At 34.3% G+C, this 20,459-nt stretch overlaps 1 protein-coding gene and 1 non-coding gene across 2 annotated transcripts in view; both read right to left on the minus strand.

Moving 5' to 3' along the window:
• Positions 1-20,459, minus strand: part of UBR3 (ubiquitin protein ligase E3 component n-recognin 3) — a 240,891-nt gene that overhangs the window by 91,300 nt on the left and 129,132 nt on the right. Inside the window, exons 18-23 of the mRNA XM_066233324.1 lie at positions 20,233-20,375; positions 17,604-17,700; positions 10,859-11,000; positions 5,682-5,786; positions 3,354-3,527; positions 709-1,169 (exon numbers count right to left, since the gene is read on the minus strand). Coding sequence (XP_066089421.1) covers positions 709-1,169; positions 3,354-3,527; positions 5,682-5,786; positions 10,859-11,000; positions 17,604-17,700; positions 20,233-20,375 — 1,122 coding nt within the window. The remainder of the gene's footprint in view (positions 1-708; positions 1,170-3,353; positions 3,528-5,681; positions 5,787-10,858; positions 11,001-17,603; positions 17,701-20,232; positions 20,376-20,459) is intronic.
• On the minus strand, positions 9,627-9,702 carry TRNAV-UAC (transfer RNA valine (anticodon UAC)). Its single transcript has one exon. It is a non-coding gene; the product is annotated as a tRNA-Val (tRNA).

Below are 20,459 nucleotides of genomic sequence, written 5' to 3' on the forward strand. Positions count from 1 at the left end.
ATTCTCTGCTAGGTCTCAAATTTACTTGGCTGGACATCTTCACCTGATGTCTCCCTTAAACTCCAGAATATACAAAACTGAGCATATCAGTTTTACTGCTAAGCCTGAGCCTCCTCCTATCCTCCCTTATCTTGATAAAAGGAACATCATCCAAGAAAGATTTTTTTTAATTTATAAATTTCATGATTTAACAACAAGTTAAAAGCAATCTAAAGTTCCAAAAGCCTGAGTCATACTTGTGTTTTAAAACATTACTTGTTTAATGATTAGTGATTATATATTGGAAAGATTGGAAAGGACTCAAAGGAACTAAAACAATCAGATTTTTACTTTGAGATATATTTTAAATGTTTTTTAAAATTCTCTGTTCTCATTTAAAGTTGAATTGACAAGTTTTGAAAAAAGCAGGAGATTTATAGTATTAAATCCTCACAGCAATAAGAAATAGCAATTTTTCCACAGAAGCTTACAAGTTCAAGGCAGTAATTTAATGTTGGGGTTAGAAACTTGTATCTTCTCACCTCCAACTAACTCAACATAATAAACATACAACCATTGACTATGTTTGGTTCCATTTTTGTAAGCCAATCAGCTATGAGTATAGCTGCTAAACATTCACGTGATTAGTTTCAGATGGACAAAAGAGAAGCCACGTCAAATCTTGAACTGTACCATTCATGTTTAAAACATTAAAAAACAAAAAATTACCTTTCTTCTTTGTCCAATGTTTTCTTCTCCGCTGCAGTGATTTTTTTGGGTGGTACAGGAGGGGTCACTTTTCTACATATCTCTTCAATGATGCGTTTGTTCATTCTGCTTTGCAATGAAGCTTTCAGTAAAATTCTTTCTACTGCAGTTATACCATCTCCATGACTATATTTAGGAATTTCAGGTTGGATTAAAATTTCTATGTCATCAAGCCAAGGAGGATAGTAGGAGTTTTGTTTTCCTGAGAGTTTGTGGTGAAGTTTAATCAGCAAAGACAATATGCTTTCTTTAATTTCCAAAATGGCTGTAGTTAACTGTGGAGCTGAACCAGGAACAGACCATTTACTTGAAGTTTTGGGACGAACTGCCTGATTTGCTTCATTGCTACTGCGATTGATGATCTCTTGAAATTTCTTTCTACGCTCTGCTACTAAGCTGAAAACTTGAGCTGTACCAGAATTCTATCATTAAAAAAGAGAAAGAAATCAAGAGAAGTTATTCAGAGTCAAGTTTAAAAACATATTAGCACCATATTTCCCAAATGGAATGTTCAGTTTCATCAGATATTTATTCAATAGATTTTGTCTTTAAGGAAATCTGACCCTTCACCTTTCTTTCTCAAATATACTTAGTCGCCTTCAATCTGAAAACAATGAGGAGGAAAGGATACAAAATAACACCTCTTTTGCAACCTCTTGGGCCTATCTACCAGAGAAAATAGACAAAGCTTGAATACTATCCATAGCCATTGTAAAGAGGAATTATAAACTAAATCAGGGGTCCCCAAACTTTTTACACAGGGGGCCAGTTCACTGTCCCTCAGACCATTGGAGGGCTGGACTATAAAAAAAACTATGAACAAATCCCTATGCACACTGCACATATCTTATTTTAAAGTAAAAAAACAAAATGGGAACAAATACAATACTTAAAATAAAGAACAAGTAAATTTAAATCAACAAACTGACCAGTATTTCAATGGGAACTAGGCTCCTCTCACTGACCACCAATGAAAGAGGTGCCCCTTCCAGAAGTGCGGCAGGGGCCGGATAAATGGCCTCCGGGGGCAGCATGCGGCCCGCGGGCCGTAGTTTGGGGACCCCTGAACTAAATTCCTCATCAGTTTAAAGGAAGAAAAGTTATTCTGCTCAGCAGTCATCAAGATTATTATACTTATATTAAAAAAAAAAAGATTATTATACTAATTTCTAGAATACTGCTATATTTTCCAGTTAAGAATATCACAAGTTGTTTTTTTCTAAGTTAATGACACTGAACTGCTAACTAATTTCATTTTTAAGGTACTTCAAAGATTTAAAATTACTTCTAACATATATGCTTACAGTTACTAACAAGAAATATAAAGATGAAATATCAAATTAATCTATTTTATATTTGAATTTTATATTTGAATATCACTGTAATTTGTTATTTGAACAAATTTTTTAAACTATTTTTCTCAATATATTTTCTAAATAGGCTTTTTACTAAAGTAGTCAACGTGCATTAGGGCTCTTAAAAAACATCTTTTAATTCAGATCCAAGTCAGTTTAATGAATTCATTAATTTTTTAAGTAAGAATAGAAAGAATACTCCAATATCAGTTGAGCTTTTATGAGGTAAATTATAATATACATTATTTCAACATCCAAGCTGTTTTTCAAAGTACTTTCTCCCAGCATTAGAAGCAAAAGCTCCTTCTTATGAATATTCCAATATTTTAATCAAAACTCTTTCTGATTTTCATAGCAAGAACATATTGTCAAAGGCAAAGAAAGTTCCTACAAATGGACTCTATTATGAGAAATGTCTGATTCAATGTTCTCTACTCATAAAAACGTGTATTATAGAATTAGAGATATTCAAATTTAGTTATTTGACATGTCACTTCAAGATATTTCATTTCTGCATTTTAAAAATTAATTAAGCCACATGCAATGAGAGAGCTGACTTCCAAAATGAGTCCAAATTCACAATATATGGAATTTAAGATTTAGAGGCTTATTTTATCAAAGTTAATTGTCATAGAAGCAAAAAAAAAAAATTATAAGTGGGCATGCTGCCAGCAATTAAAAATTAAATTTATTTTGATTGAGAAGACATTTATTTTGAAAATGTTAGTAACAATGCTAAATGTAAACAGACCTAAATGGGCTGTTTATAGTTGGTCTAAAATATTTCTAACAATAAGAAAAACCCACTAATAAATATTCAGTATTATTTCTTAAAGTTCAATAATACGAATTTTCTTTAAAATCATACCTAAATCACTATATAAACACACACACACATTAAAAAACATTTTTAAAAATTTAACCATATTAATTAAACATACACATATACACACAAATACTTCAGTGTTTTCCCACATTTCCGGTTAAAGCCATATTGCAAGTTAATGCAAATAACATACATCTACCTCTCTTTGAAGAACTTTAGCCCGTCGTGAACTCTGGCAGATTAAAGGAAAAAGATAGGTGAGGCAGAAGTTGCTTAGATATATCAAGGAAATAAAAGACAATTTATAGTTATCTGTAGCCACAACCACATTTATTTTTCTTTTGGGTATGACAGAATAATATAAATAATATATCCCAACATAACTTAAAACCTTTCTTTTTTTTCTTTCTCTCTTTTACACTTACTTGTAAAGAACCTAAGCCGTCAGAGCTGGTACTTGCAGGGGAGTCTCTCTTCACCTCAGGAGCCGTGTCTGGAACTCTCACTCTAACATAGTTTATAAAGTGCCGCATGTTGGATACTAAATTACTGCCAGGAAACCAACTGTCATGACAACGTTCTGGTCCACATACTGATACCTAAAACATAAACATACTGAATAGCAACCCTTATCAAGTCAGGGATAAGGTACAGTGGAGATGTAACAAGCCCAAATAATCATCCACTGTCAGTCATATTCCTAAATCCCTAGAGCAGGGATCCCCAAACTTTTTACACAGGGGCCAGTTCACTGTCCTTCAGACCGTTGGAGGGCCAGACTATAAAAAAAAACTATGAACAAAACCCTATGCACACTGCACATATCTTATTTTAAAGTAAAAAAACAAAACGGGAACAAATACAATATTTAAAATAAAGAACAAGTAAATTTAAATCAACAAACTGACCAGTATTTCAATGGGAACTATGCTCCTCTCACTGACCACCAATGAAAGAGGTGCCCCTTCCGGAAGTTCAGCGGGAGCCGGATAAATGGCCTCAAGGGGCCGCATGCGGCCCGTGGGCCGTAGTTTGGGGACCCCTGCCCTAGAGTCTCATCCACAAATTATAAAGTGCTAATAAAACCAAATTAAATACAAGAATAAATTTCTCAATACTAATGCGAGTAAGTTCAATGGAAGTCAGCTAAATTTCTCTTGAAAAAGTACATTTTTTCGCCTGACCTGTGGTGGCGCAGTGGATAAAGCGTCGACCTGGAAATGCTGAGGTCGCCGGTTCGAAGCCCTGGGCTTGCCTGGTCAAGGCACATATGGGAGTTGATGCTTCCAGCTCCTCCCCCCTTCTCTCTCTCTGTCTCTCCTCTCTCTCTCTCTCTCTCTCTCTCTCTCTCCCCCCCCTCTCCTCTCTAAAATGAATAAATAAAAATTAAAAATAAGAAAATAAAAACAAGCTATACTTTTAAAAAAAAAAAAAAAAAAAGTACATTTTTCGATGTGAAAATACTTAACAGTACAGAATATTTCTCATCACCCATTATAACTCATCATATAGCCAAAGAGTGGTAATTTGGACTAACTGCGGAAAAAAATGTAAAAATTCAACTAAAATCTGACAGTCTTAGAGAAATCTTAATGACCCTTTAATATCTATAAAAGAATATATGTGATTCAACAGACTACAAAGTACTACCTACTCCTTTTGCTTGCTTTCTTGTTTCTGTTTTTGTTTTTTTGTTTTTTTTCTTGAGAGAGAGAGGAGAGAAAGAGAGAAGCATAAACTCATTGTTCCACTTATTAGTGCTATTGATTGCTTCTCATATGTGCCCTGACCGGGGCTCAAACTGGCGACCTCAGAATCAAGCCAGTGCTCTCAGGATTGAGCTGGTGAACTCCAAGATGGAACCAGCTACCTCAGCACTCCAGGCCAATGCCCTATCCATTGCACCACTAGCCAGGGCACTATCTGTTTGTGTTCTGCTGTTGTGTTTATTTTGTCCTTTTGGAGGAAGGAAATGAAGATATCTTATATTGTAAAATCAATTTGTACAAACAATTGCTTTTATGAAATGATAATTCTAAAGTCCTGAAAGATCTTCACTAAGTACTTCAAACATTCTCCTATAACACAACATTTACTTCATTATCTTAAAATCTTTATAAAAATTTGCTACTCAATAATAATCCCTAATCAAATTATTAGACTTCCTAGACTGAAGTTATTACTACTAGTAATCAATGTTATTAACACAACACAAAATTTATTAACCATTTTTCTTAGATCTATATACTATAAATTCACAAATTTCAAATTCAATAATTCCAGAAGTAGAGTTTAATTTACCAGTGAGACTCCTAAAAACTCCTGAATTTAAAGATCAAAAAGTCTTTTCCAGTAGTTTCTTAAAAAGATTGTATATAAATACATTTCAAGATTACATATTACTTTTATTAAGATGTGTTATGCCCTGGCCAGTTGGCTCAGTGGACAGAGCATGGACCCAGCATATGGACGCCCCAGATTCGATCCTGGTCAGGACACACGTGAGAAGCGACTATCTCTTCCCCTCACTCCCCCTTTCTCTTCCTCTTCTCCTCTCACATCCTGTGGCTTGACTGATGCAAGCGTCACCCAGGCACTGAGGATAGTTTGGTTGATTTGAGCATCAGCTCCAGATGGGGGTTGCCAGGTAGATCCCAATCAGGCACATGCAGGAGTCTATCCCACTATCTCCCCTCCTCTCACTTAAAAGAAAAAGAAGATGTGTTATAACTTTAATATAAGAAACTACTTACCTCTTCTTCTGATTCTTCGTCAGCTGCATTTTCAAGTCCTAATTCAATCAGATATAAAACCATGCAGAGTACATGTTCTGACAGGTTTTGATGATCCATCAAAATCTTTAAAAAAGGAAAAAAATGCCTCATTATTACTTTTTTCCACAAAATATAATTCATTTAAATATCCAAAAACATTTTAATGTTATAGATAAAAATAACAAACATGTATATAAATATATAGCATGATCAAACATATAAGTAAAGCTACATCTTGGTGAAAAGACAAACTAAAACCAAAAATACAGGTTCCCTTGCAAGATCACAATGTATTTTAAGCAATATCTAGAAATAAGTTCACTGATTTCCTAAAGTTTCACACATTAAATAATTCACTAAAGCCATTATTATAAATATACTAGTATCTAAAAAAATAATTTAACAAGAATATTTGTAGAAGGGGGCTGAGTAAGGAGGTAAAGGGATTGAGCAAAACAGAACCAAAAAAAGAGAAAAATATTCACAGACACAGACAACAGTGTGGTGATTGCGGGAGGTGGGGGTGGAGTGGAGGGTAGAGGAGGATTTAGGAAGGACAAATGGTGACGGATGGAGACTTGACGTGGGCAATGAACACACAATACGGTGTACAGAAGATGTGTTGTAGAATTGTGCACCTGAACCCTTTGTCATTTTATTAACCAGTGTCACCCCAATAAATTTAATTAAAATTTTTTTAATTTAAAAAGTTTTACAGAAACAATATTTTACATCCTAATTTGCTGACACTCTTCTACTGATGATAAGGATATCAAATAAATAAGCTTGTTAAATAGCCTAATTCATGTAAGTATATTTATTAAAGTACCTACCATGGAGCAAAAAATGTCTACTTTATATAGATATTTATCTCTAAAATTAAAATTCTGAGCCTGAGTATTTTCTGCAGTTATGTAAATGTGTGTGTGTGGTTATTATGGGTAAGAAAAAGAAAGGCCCTGGCCGGTTGGCTCAGTGGTAGAGCGTCAGCCTGGCGTGCAAAAGTCCCGGGTTTGATTCCTGGCCAGGGCACACAGGAGAAGCGCCCATCTGCTTCTCCACCCCTCCCCCTCTCCTTCTTCTCTGTCTCTCTCTTCCCCTCCCGCAGCCAAGGCTCCATTGGAGCAAAGATGGCCCGGGCGCTGGGGATGGCTCCTTGGCCTCTGCCCCAGGTGCTGGGGTGGCTCTGGTCGCTGCAGAGCGACGCCCCAGAGGGGCAGAGCATCGCCCCCTGGTGGGCGTGCCAGGTGGATCCCGGTTGGGCGCATGCGGGAGTCTGACTGTCTCTCCCCATTTCCAGCTTCAGAAAAATACAAAAAAAAAAAAAAAAAAGAAATGCAAATGGTTAGGAGAGAGGCTTCTCTCGGAACATCAATAAATCTAACCTTATTCATGGATTACACAATCAAACAAGCCTTACACATCTTATTAAGATTTCAGGGCTAACCTACACCAATCACTTATTCAATATGATGCAACAAACTACTAACCAGAATGAACTGGCAGTTGTTATCTAGCCAAACTACAGAGAGAAAAGGAGAACAACCTAGGCTGAACCTAATAGAACCTAGCCAAATTGCTGAGGGGACTTGAGGGACTAAGTCACTTACAAACTAATCTATTGTCACTAAAGAATAAAGACTTTATTTTATTTATTTTTTTTTTTTTATTGATTTCAGAGCAAGAGGAAGGGAGAGAGAGAGACAAACAGAAACATCAATCTATTCCTGTATGTGCCCTGACCAGGGATGGAACCTGCAAACTTTGCACATTGGGACAACACTAACCAACAAAGCTTTAAATGTACTTACTTTCTAATGATTATTTTGACTACTGAGAAGGCTTTTTCATTCATCATTTTGTGGCAGAGTGGTGAGGAGTACAGACTTTCAAAACTTTTTAAAACCTGATTTTTTAATATAAATTTTGTTTATATCTATTTGACTTGGAGCAACAGGGTCTGGGCCTTAATTTTCTCATCTCTGAAACTGGAACAATACTATGGAATTATTAAAACTATGAGTTAATATGTGTGATTGACATAGTACATTATCTAGAAACTGGTGTTCAACAAATGGTAGGTGGTGGGGGCTGGTGGAGGAGCAAGAGCAACAGTAGGAGGGGGCTGAAGGCTACAAGGCAATAGAGGTCATTCTTTCTAATCCACTACTCTACAGAGAGAACACAAAGGCTCAGTCACATACTCAGCTAGTATAAGCAACATCAGAGCACAGATTGCAGACTTCCATCAACTGCCTATCATTACTATACTGCCTCCTCTTGAAAAATAAACTATTGTTAACTAAATTCAAATTAAATTTGGCTTGAAATCCTGTGACATTCCATTTTACAGCTTCAAATGAGTAACTTAGGCCCTGCCTGGTTGGCTCAATGGATAAAGCATCATGCTGGTGTGCAGACATCCCAGGTTCAATCCTCAGTCAAGGTACACATGAGAAGCGACCATCCCTTTTCTCCCCCTTCTTTCTCTCTCTTCCCTTCTCACAGCCAATGGCTTGACTGGTTCGATCGTTGGCCTCAGGTACTGAGAATAGCTAGGTTGATTTGAGTGTCAGCCCCAGAAGGGGGTTGCCAGGTGGATCTCAGTCGGGGCACATGCAGGAGTCTGTCTCTCTATTTCCCCTCCTCTCACTTAAAAAAAAAAAAAAAAAAAAAAAAAGGGTAGCTTAATAGCTAAGAAAAATATCATTTTATTAGGTACTGCAAAAAAAATTTTAATGATTTTCCTAGGGAATTTTACTAACATATTCTGTATTAATGTTTTTTAACATTAAACACAGCAGAAAACAGTTTACTAACTGATTTTTGGAGAGTTGACCTGTCAATGCAATGTCAATGAGAGAAATTTTTCTATTACTATTAAATTTAAAAAGCTATTAGAAAGTTCAGACTTTTAAAAATTTGTTCATAATAATCTTGTAACAACTAAACATTGCTTTTTTTTTTTTATAGGACAAAAAGAGAGTCAGACAGACAGGAACAGACAGAGATGAGAAGCATTGATCTTAGTTTTTCATTGTGACGCCTTAGTTGTTCATGATTGCTTTCTCATATATGCCTTGACCATGGGCCTTCAGCAGACTGAGTAACCCCTTGCTCAAGCCAGCGACCTTGGGTCCAAACTGGTGAGCTTTTTGCTCCAGCCAGATGAGCCCACACTCAAGCTGGCAACCTCAGGGTCTCAAACCTGGGTCCTCCGCATCCCAGTCCAACGCTCTATCCACTGTACCACCGCCTGGTCAGGCAAAACACTGCCTTTTTGAGAAAATAATATTAACATTAAGCAAATAAAAGAGTTAAAAAAGTAACTTAAAAGAACACTAATGATTTATAGTAAGGCTTTTTAATTTTTAAATCACAAATTATTGACTTACTACTTAATAATTGTTACAGTGCTCAGCTTCACCATCTGAGCTAGTTATTTAACCTCTAAAACTCAATATTATCATATCTAAAAACTGAAAATCAAAGAGAACTTTCACTCAAATTTTTGCTAGAATTCAACAAAGCAATATATATATACATAAAGCATTTGAAACTAAATCTGGCACTAGTAAACAGTTTAAAAATGTCTGTTATTTGTAAAATAAATAAAACTTTTTATATTTTTATTTTATTTTAGTGAAAGGAGGAGAGGCAGAGAGACAGACTCCCACATGTGCCCCGATCAGGATCCACCAGGCAAGCCCACTAGGGGGTGATGCTCTGCCCCTCTGGGGCCTTTGCTCCATTGTTCAACAACCAAGGCATTTTTTTGCACCTGAGGTGGGAGGACCCTGGAGTCATCCTCAGTACCCGAGGCCAATTCGCTGGAACCAATTGAGCCAAGGCCATGGGAAAGAAAGAAAGGGAGAGAGAATGGGAGGGGGAAGGGTGGAAGAGCAGATGGTAGCCTCTCCTGTGTGCCCTGACTGGGAATCGAACCCAGGACTTCAACATGTAAGGCTGACGCTCTACCACTGAGCCAACTGTCCAGGGCCATAAAATTTCTTTTTAGCAAGAAAAAATATTTTACTTTTTTAATGAAGAAAATAAATTTTTAAATCATTTTACTGAATAATACTCTGGAAATTAATAAAAATAAACTATTCAAGATAATTTTTGAAGCACATGTCTAAAATCTTAACAAGAATAACTTCTTCAAGTAAAAGAAAAACTGGTCATAGGTTAGAGTTGTAAAAATTGGGGGATACAAAAATCTAAAAGCATTATTTCATTAAAAGCAAACATTAAGAAAAAACTAAAGTGTCTTCTTAACTAAATTTAATATATATTTTCTTAAGTAATTAAAGAATGTGTATGTAGTAATTGGAAATTTGCATAACGACTATGCTTATATTTCTTTTTATGTCTAAGTTTTAATTTTTTAAATGTTAATTAGGAAAAACTATTTTTTTCTTTGTATCTAATTGTATGTTTATTATGTCTACACTTATTTACAAATGTCTATAGTAATTTTACTTATAAGTATAGTTCTTTTGTCTTTCATCTCTTACCCAGATTAGATTATAAATATGCTTGTTTTATATAAACACATACACATACTCCACATTATACATATAATTAATGTTAGCAAAATAATTAAATCAGTTCTGTGAGAAGACCCAAGAATAAAACAAATTCAAGGTAACAAGAAAATAAAAGTATCATCTTTTGAGTTTCTAAGGTATTTAACAAAAGCAAAATCTTAATGATTTCATATAGGAACCCATTCATATTCCTCCATGTCTCATTCCTGATCAGAGTTCAAAAACCAAGAGAACAACCTTAAGCACAAGGTTACTGGCCCCCACAGCTGCCACCCTGGTCATTATAGTGGATACTGGTGGTTATTTGGTCCCTGCTGTTCATTCCTATAAACTCATCATCTTTCACTCTTGTTCCACAGATGCCATAAATAAATATCCCTATCTAAAACTGTATAACATGAACAGTTTCCCACAAATAGTATAGCTATTTCATTATTTTTAACTTAGAAATCACGTAGATGTGATTATAACTACCCCCATACATCTTAAATATTTAAGTACGCTTTGCTTTATAAATGGTAGTTTTATATAAATATCCATTAACACTTTTATTTTAACATTATGGAAATACTAATCTAAATCTTTCTATTCAAATTACTACTGTACCTTGTAAAGCAGAGTGAACAGCACAATGTGTAAAGTTTTACAGTGCAAAAGTCTCATGAGACCCTTATAGCTGGGATGGAGTGGCGTCCTTTTCTTATAGGGAGGCCAGGGATTTCCAGAGAATTTTCCACTCTGTTTTAAACTGTAAAAATAAAACAAAACTAAAATTAGATGATAGACTCAAGATTAAACTGTTAAATAGTGATTATAGAAATTAATTTTTGTCACATTTTCCTATGCAGAACTATTTTTAATCAAATGCTTAAAAATGCCAAATGGACAGCTAGTCTCTCCACAATAAACATTACTATTGACTTTCATATTGGGTTAAATTGACTGGAGAGAGTTGAAAACTAGGAAGAAATATAAACAAGAGAATATTAACAAAGGAAAACAAATAGAATACAAACTAAAGAACTAAGCAAAAAAATTTCCAGTTGCAACAGCTGAACAAAATCTTAGACAATCTATAAATTTTCCCACTATAGCTGGGAAAGCTAGACAAAATCGAAAATAATAACCCTTTGAAGGCATATCTGAAGCCACAAAAAAAAAGTAGAGTTCCCCCAGGTACTAGGGGAAAAAAATTAACAACAAGCACTAACACTATTTGTGGATGGTTTTAAAGTCTTTGAGCAGGCCAATCTCAAGGTATTAGACTCCCAGGAGGCTCAGAGATAGAACTGAGATCCCCCATAAAAGCTGAGACCTTTGAAAAGCTTTACCCTCAATGAAAGAATAATTCGCAAAGAGAAAAAAAAATGTTTGTCTCTTCTGTAACGAAAAAATAACAGACTACCCACGAAGATAATAATTATGAACTCATATGCACTATGCAATAACAGCAGACTCAAAACACAAAAGGCAAAATCTGAGAGAAATACAGAGAAACTGACAAATCCACAACCATAATAAAGGATATTAACATACTTCTGTCTAACAGAAGGCTGAAGAAAAATAAATTGGTACAAATTTTGAAGATTTTAACAACACAATTAACAAACTTGAACCAAAAACAATAAATAACACCCATTAATTAGAAAATATACATAATTTTAAGTACACTTAGAACATTTATAAAGTTGACAAAATAATAATATGCAAAGCAAAGCTCAACAAATACAAAAAGAACAAATATACAGACCACAACCACTTATCACAAAGCAAACAAAACTAGAAAACAACTAAAAGATAACCTAAAACCCTAGACCATGCCCGAATCACCAGTACATTAAAGCTCAAATTCTACAAGCTCAACCAAGGCACTGAGAAAGCTCTTCATAATGTAGCCAGAATGGTAAGACATCTGGAGAATGCCTGCCTCTAACCTGGGAGCTAGACACCAAACAGTAGAAAACTCAACTTAGGGGCAGATATTACGCAGGTAGGGGAGAGACCAAAAAAAAAAAATTATCTCTACCAAAGAAATGAGTTGCATCTATTACGCAAAAAGAGGATGCCATAAAATTAAGTCTACATCAAAAAAAGGTTTCTATATAATAGTATATAACTACTTATAAACATAATTTTCAAAACAATCCCAATAGCTTATGATAAAGTATTTCAACTATTCTATTTTGTTTAGCATTGAGAAGTTTTAGTTTTTATTTCACTTCTTTGTTTGCTGTAAGCACTAGCCCCTAAATATGCAGCACCTACATTAACAGTGTTCTAAAATAAAGGTTACATATTTGCTCAAGGCAGCAGGTAATACATCATTCTGACTGCTCTTTTCAAAAACATTAATGGAATAATGCAAATAGAAAGCTACATGGCAGCAAAAAAAAAAAAAATTAAGCAGCTCAAACCAACACCTAATTATTGACTAGTTTAAGACAAAAATGATATATATAAACTCATACATCATACTTTCAAACATGGGCCAGCAGCCATTAACTTCAAGATGGGAAATGGGAAACAAATAATCAGAAATTATAGTTTAAAATTTTTACTTTCTGGCTAAATTTAAAACATCCACTGTATAAAAATCATGCTTGTCTTTTAGTTGTGTAAAACATAACACGGAATTGAATGCATGATTTTCTAACTGTTGGTTTTGTTGTTGTTGTCTTGTTTTTGTTTTCCTTGTAAAAGCTGACATGCCCATTGACTAAGAGGTATTGGGAGGGAGTGAGGGAAGCAGGACGAGTCACACCTCCACCCCCTTAGGTCTCCTAGCACAAAAACTTAAAGAAATTGACTTTATATTCATTCAACAATTACTGCCACCTACAAACTGACTATGACTAGCATTAAGCTAGATTCTGAGTACATAATAGTTTTAATTTATCCAATCATTTTCACTATTATTCTTCAAAAGACCCTTCTAGGCCCTGGCCAGTTGGCTCAGTGGTAGAGCATCGGCCTGGCGTGCAGGAGTCCCGGGTTCGATTCCCGGCCAGGGCACACAGGAGACGCGCCCATCTGCTTCTCCATCCCTTCCCCTCTCCTTCCTCTCTGTCTCTCTCTTCCCCTCCCGCAGCCAAGATCCACTGGAGCAAAGTTTTGCCCGGGCGCTGAGGATGGCTCTGTGGCCTCTGCCTCAGGCACTAGAATGGCTCTGATTGCGGCAGAGCATCGCCCCCTGGTGGGCAGAGCGTCGCCCCCTGGTGGGCATGCCGGGTGGATCCCGGTTGGATACATGCGGGAGTCTGTCTGACTGCCTCCCCGTTTCGAGCTTAAAAAAAAAAAAAAAAGACCCTTCTATTGCCTTACTACAAAAAAATAAAAAATAAAATCACACTCAGTGAAATCAGTTTAACCACTTTTTGTCCCTTAAAACTAAATAAAATGAAAATGGCCAATAGCCAAATAATATTAAATTCTACAATTTAGGGTTATTTCCCAGTTGTGCTCTAATAAGAACTGAAACAATTATACAATCAAGTAATATAGAAAATAAAAGATATGAAGGGAACAAATATAAAAGATATAAAGGAAGCTGATGTTATATTTTACATATAAATTTCAAAAAAATAAGTTTTATATAAAAACACACTCCCTTCCTAGTTTGACATTTACTTTATACAAGATGTTATTATTAGATAAATACATCTAGAATCACTAGAACTTTCTGGTGGTAGCATTATTTTCTTTTTCAGATATTACTTGGAATTTTAATCTTCAGTACAATGTTGACAGCTGATTTTATATAACACTTTTCTTTTCAGGTTAAGGATACTTACTGGCATTCTTTCCATAAATTAGCAAGAGTTTTTAGCTATAAAGTATGTTTAATTTTGTCAACTGAATTTTAGCCTCCATTGTGATAATATTCTTTCTTTCAATTGTTCCACTGATTTGAGAGATGGAGAAAGAGGAGGGGGAACAGGGAGAAGGGAACCAGCATCAATTCATTGTTCCACTTACACTCTCAAAATAGATGGCTTTAAAAAGAAGAAATAACATGAAAAGTGGTGAGATGAAATTGTAGACACAGATGTTTTGTTTGTTGTTCAATTTAGTTGCATGCTCCTTGATTGCTTCTCGTAAGTGATCAAACTGGCAACCACAGTACGCTAGTACGCTTTATCCACTGAGCTACCCAGCCAGTGTGTGATAATGTTTTCCTCTGCGATCCACTTATTGACAAATTACACTCAGAGGTTTCCTAATTATTGTTGCATGCCTAAATAATTCCTTTTTGTTCATGGTACAGTATTCTTTTTAAATAGCTTTAGATTAATTTCAAATTTTTTAGTATTTATACATTTTATTGACAGATGGGGTTGATATTTAGAAGTAGTTTTTTTTAATATCTTCATAGGGGTTTTTTTTGGGGGGGGGGAGTTAGTAGAATTATGTTAGCTTAGCAAAAATACATGGGAAGAATTCTTACTCTTTAAAGCATTTGAGCCAGGGTATGAAAGGTAAAACATCTGAGTCTACAATTTCACCTCCTCACCACAATTCATATATCAGTAACTGACTGTATTCCTTCTTTCTAGAGCCATCCACTTTGAGGGAGTACCTCTAAAACAACACTTTAAAAGTGGAGGAGACAGTTTCTCTATATCTCTCGTTTGTACTTTTTCATTCGAACCAGGGTAGCTTTCCAGTTGTTTGGGAATTCTTCTTTCTTTTCTCATCTTTCCAAAGTGAGTCTTATGCTCATCTATTTGACATTAGCTCCCTTAGACTATGTGTGGGTCCTGCATTTGAATATTCTACATCCAGATTAAAAGAAATAATAATAAACCAAATCAACATAAAAAGAAAAGATTAATATAACAGATTGCACATAAATGTTCAAATATTAATTTACAAGAAAATAATTAAGAAGTTTTAGTCTGAAGCTGAAGAGTATATTTATTTGTCATGTCATTATTGCTTTACTTAAATATACATTTCTTTTTTAAAAAAAAAAGATTTTCAAACTGCCAAGAAACACCATAGCACATAGACATTTTTCTAAGAAACTAAAAAGATATGGTACAGGAACTCAAGCCAAACGGAGGAAATAGGAGAATTAGAAAACAATGAAAAACAAAATGGGAAAAAGAAAACATTAATAAAAAGAGCTCTGAGGATATGGTTTTCTCAACTACATGAAGTTGTACTAAGTCAAAATATGATATAGTTCTAAACAACTAATAATACAAAATAGATTTAAAAACATAAGATAACCTGCAAAACAGAAAAAGATTATCTGTATGTCAGTAGAGGTTTAAACCAGGTTTCTGAACCTTGACACTAATGACATTTGGAATCAGATAATTCTTTGAGGAGCAGACCTAGCCTCTCTGAATGTCAGTAACAACCCTTCCAGTCTTTAGGTGCCAAATGTCCATGGAAAACAAAAATTAACCCTGGTTGAGAACCACAGGTCTAAACAAGCTCAATTAAACACACAATACAGTGTACAGAGCTGTGTTATAGAATTGGGCGCCTGAAATCTGTAAAATTATGTTAACCAGTGACACCCTAATAAAATTCAATTAAAAATAATAAGTCTGCTATGTGAAAATAGAAGATGCAATTCTGTTTGTTTTAGAGGACCTAGCCTGTAATAAGCATTCAATAAACATGTATTGTTAAAGTAATATTGCCCCTTTAAAATTGTTTAGTGACTTTCAAGGTTTTGACAATTTCAGCCCAATCCCACCCCAAATTTCTATTTATTACAAGGAAAAGAGAATAATGAAACTTCACTATTCATTTAATTCTCATATAATACTCAATTGGCCAGCCTCCATCTCTGCCCCCCCAACCCCCGGAAAAAAGGCAGCACCACCTAAGATAACAGCATTTATGAAGGCCAAATTAGGTTTTCCTGTGCAAATGTTCCCTCCCACCCATCTTTTCATATTTCAATGTGAACCACTCAAATTTATTTATTCAAAAAATATATTATGGTTGCCTACTATGTGCCAGCACGGAAAGAGTTACTGAAAATGTAAAAGAGATCAACAAAAGTACCATCCCTAAGGAAGAGTCCAGTAAGTGACTATAAGAAAACAAATAGTTACAAAACCACATGCTAAGCATAGAAAGAAATTAAGAAAGCAGAGAAAGGAGAACTCCGATTATCTTCCTAAGTGTTTTAGAGAAAGGTAGGGAGAGATGCTGATGGGTCCACTACTATAGTTTTTGGTTTATGTTTTTGTTTTTTGGGGGGGATGGCAGGTGGTGTATGCTAAATTTGGCACTATGAACTTTCTTCAGATATATCAGTGATAGATATTAAATTCAATATATCTCTATTATTGCAAAGTCTTGGCAAAAGAAGTTTCAGTTATACCTAATACATTTATACTTTGATAGTTATCTGGAAAAATATTTTATTAAAATTAAAGATATCTGTATCATTTTAAACTTGTATTTTAAATGTTTAACTTAGGACAGACACATATAGAGAGCAGGCTGACAGCTGTTGGGATGGGGGCTAGGTAAGGGGCGTTGAGGGATTAAACAAAAAAGGACAAAAAAAGAAAAAAAACTGATGGACATGGACAACAATGTGGTGATTTTGGGGAGGGGAGGTGGAAGAGAGTGTATAGGGGTGGTAAATGGCTAAAAACTTGGCTTGGGGGGATGAACACACAATATGGTATACAGAGATGTACTGTACAATTGGACACACAAAACCTGTATAATTGTTAATCAGTGTCACTCCAATAAAATAAATTTAAAAACATGTTCAACTTAAGATTTAGAAAGCACAAATAAAAGATGATGTTAAGAAATATATTATTAATTAATGGTTTAAAAATAGGTGGAATTAATATATTAAAAATAGTCTACAACAATAATATACAAAACTAAATTCATTTAAAAAAAACTTCAAAACTTTTATCTCTTGCAATCAATCAGCAACACTTTAAACTACTTTGTTAAATATTTACAAGTGAATTCATTTGGCTATTTTCCCAGCTAATAGCAATACTACCACACTTCTTTGTATAATATCCATATCTCTAATGCCAGATAATTTTATTCTCTTAACTCGTGCCTCCTCTAGTGGTTTAATTGTAGAATAAAGCAAAACCAAGCTTTGAATTCCACTAGTCAAATAGCAACTAAATAAGTTTTTTTTTTAATTTATTTGTGATGTTTTATAAAATTTATTTTTATCAGATTCTGGATCAAGATCTTCAGAACATGAATCTCAGCCAGATTATTTTTTTAATCCTAAAATATTTTCTCCTCTAAAGACTGACAGCGTATTACATTTGTGTTATAATTAAAATTTTTCTAAATAAATACAAAATATCCATTATTATACTAATCAATATAACGGACTTACAATGCTGTATATCTGTCCATTGCAGACTGCACGTCTCTACGGTAAACTGTGCGAAGAATGACCATGACGGGGTCAAACTCCTGATCCCAGACTTCAGCTATTATTCAAAAGAAAGTAGAAACAAAACACTGACTTCATAGGAATAGTCAATCTCTGATGACTGATTACATTTAAGTATATTTTAAATTTAAAAGATGGGACAGCTTAATTTGATATATTCGCCTTAATAAGCTTGATGTCGTAAATACTTTCTAAATTAAAAAAAAAATTTCATCATATGAATGTTCTCTTAAGGTCAGCAAGAACCAGCGAGCAAAAAGATTTATAGTATGATAATGCCTCACCATGAAAGTTTAGTTCTTTGGGATTTTTTGTAAATTGTCAACTAGAAAGTAAAACACACATTGTATTAACACTTGTGAACGTTGTTATGATACCGACACTGAAACTGATAATGGAGCTCCTTACCATCTTCATAACTAGGGACCACTACCCCATGCGTGCGTGTGTGAACACTGCTGATATACAAGATGATTTTAAGTATTAATTGTACAAAGCTTTTTATTTTAATAATTACATAATTATATTAACATACATTAGAAAATAGTACAATGTAAACAAAACCCATGACCTCACTAATAATCATGTATAGGATGAGGTAAAGTTTAAAAAAGTAAAGCTATTTAAGAAAATACAGCATACTAAGTATATGATAATGGAAACAGTATTTAGATGTGGCAAAAATCTACAACATGGCCTGAGAAGAATATTTTAGAAACTGCTACCTCTTTCCTAAGTTTTTCACTGTCATTCTCTCTAGCAGAACTCTCAATATTTCAAAACACAGTATAAAACTTAAGCTTCTCCCTACACATCTACTATAATTTCAACTTTTTTCCATAAGAAACTTTTAATGAAATTCTTTTTATGTACCATTCTACCCACTGGAAATTATCATAAGTATGACTTAAGATCCTTAAGATAGTCCTTCACAAAGACTATTATTATTATTTCTATTGACATTTATTGTCCTTCACTTTTCGTCCTATTATTTTGTAAATTAAAACGTCAATGCTTTTATCAGAATTATAAAACCATAGAAATGGAAGAACACTAGAGTGCTTAACTAGTCCAGCAGGCTTCAAACAGTGTTCCACTGGAGCTGAACTGCCACAGAAGTTTAACAGGAGCCACTTCAGGAGAAAAGAGATGGCAAAACAGACAAAAAGCTATGTCTACTCCCCACGTACACTTTAACAAGAGTAGGGCTGCTTTTATCAGTTCTGTGTAACAGATTCACTTAAGGCTTAGTTCTCCACAATTTAAAAAGGTTTATTTCAATCACTTTTAAAAAGCTTAAAACCACTCATCTATTCCAACTCTCCCACTTCACAAATAAGTCAAATCCAAAGATAAAAAACTGATTTTCTCAACATCACACAACTAGCTAATACAATTTAATCACACAACTAGCTAATACAATTTAATACTATATTTGAATATGACACCCAATTTCTTAACTCTAATCTGCAAATGCCCACTGCTCCCTCTCAATGTCTAAAATTTTATTTTATATGACAATCATCTTACAGCACTTCTTTTAAATAGCATATTCCCAGAATCCATCCCCAGAGATCCTAATGAAAGCAGATTTGGGCTGAGGCATTCGAACCTGTGTCTTCAATAAGGACACAAGTGAGTCTGACAGAGGTAATCTACACCTTACACTTTAAAAAGCACTGCCCTATACAAGAACACCACCTCACTTGGGAGCTCATCTAAATTTTAAATACAAAATGTTCTTTACAACACAGAAAAGCTGCTTTTCCTTTAATGGAATATATTCCAACCAGAGACTCTGAATTGTTTTTTCCATATTTTGTGAACTCCCTGAAAAATCCTACACAATAAGGCTTGGTATGCTGCTTTGCCAAATACAGTACATGCTATTTACAACCTCAAATTGGGCCTCAGTTTTTCATTTAGACAATGAGTGTTGGGGGGGTCAAGAAGTATGTAGTTGATACTTCCTTCAAAATTTTAACTTCTACTAGTGAAAATGTGAAAGTAAAAAACAAAGATTGTGAATCAAGACCACCTACTTCTGGCTCTTGTCAAACATGTAATTTATGAATCCTGGGGAAAAATCTGAGAAAACTAACCACTTAAAGAAAAGGATTCTATGTATTTATATAGGTTCAAAATGTAAAAGAATGTTTCACCATTCTATATAGATTTTAATTTTAACATTTTCAATTTAAAATTGGGTAGTCAGAACTATTTCCAAATCAAATTTAGAGAGTAAACACATTCAAAATGTTAAGTATACATTTGTTTTATAATTGGTGGTTTATTTACAGTTCATTCACTTATAAAAGTGAACTAGATACAGTTCATATACAAAGTTCCTTTTATAATTCTGAATCATTTAAAAAACCTTATTGTTATATAAAACCATAGATTTGTAAATAAATTGAAGCAATATCATTGTGTATACATCTGCAAGAAAACTGAAAGGAAAAAACAACCAAAGCTGAATAAATAAAAGGCAAAACATTTTCTTTCATTATACACATCTCACCTTCAGAAACACTGATATATGAGAGAATGTTTATGTAAATAAACGTACCTTTAGGAGTATACATGCCTTGTTGCATAGAACCTCCGGGTTCAAAAACAGGAGCCTTGAAATCAGCTACTGTTGATAAAACTGATTCAAAGCTATAACTTCCTGGAATAATGCCACTTTTGGGATTTGGATTTTCTGGAATATGATGTATGTGTCAAGGAAAAAATAATTAATGACTAAAGCCAGCTTTCTAATCTTACCAAGGTACCCTGGTTTCTAACTGCTTT

This window comes from Saccopteryx bilineata, chromosome 5 (assembly GCF_036850765.1).
Source record: "Saccopteryx bilineata isolate mSacBil1 chromosome 5, mSacBil1_pri_phased_curated, whole genome shotgun sequence".
Taxonomy (NCBI): Eukaryota; Metazoa; Chordata; class Mammalia; order Chiroptera; family Emballonuridae; genus Saccopteryx; species Saccopteryx bilineata.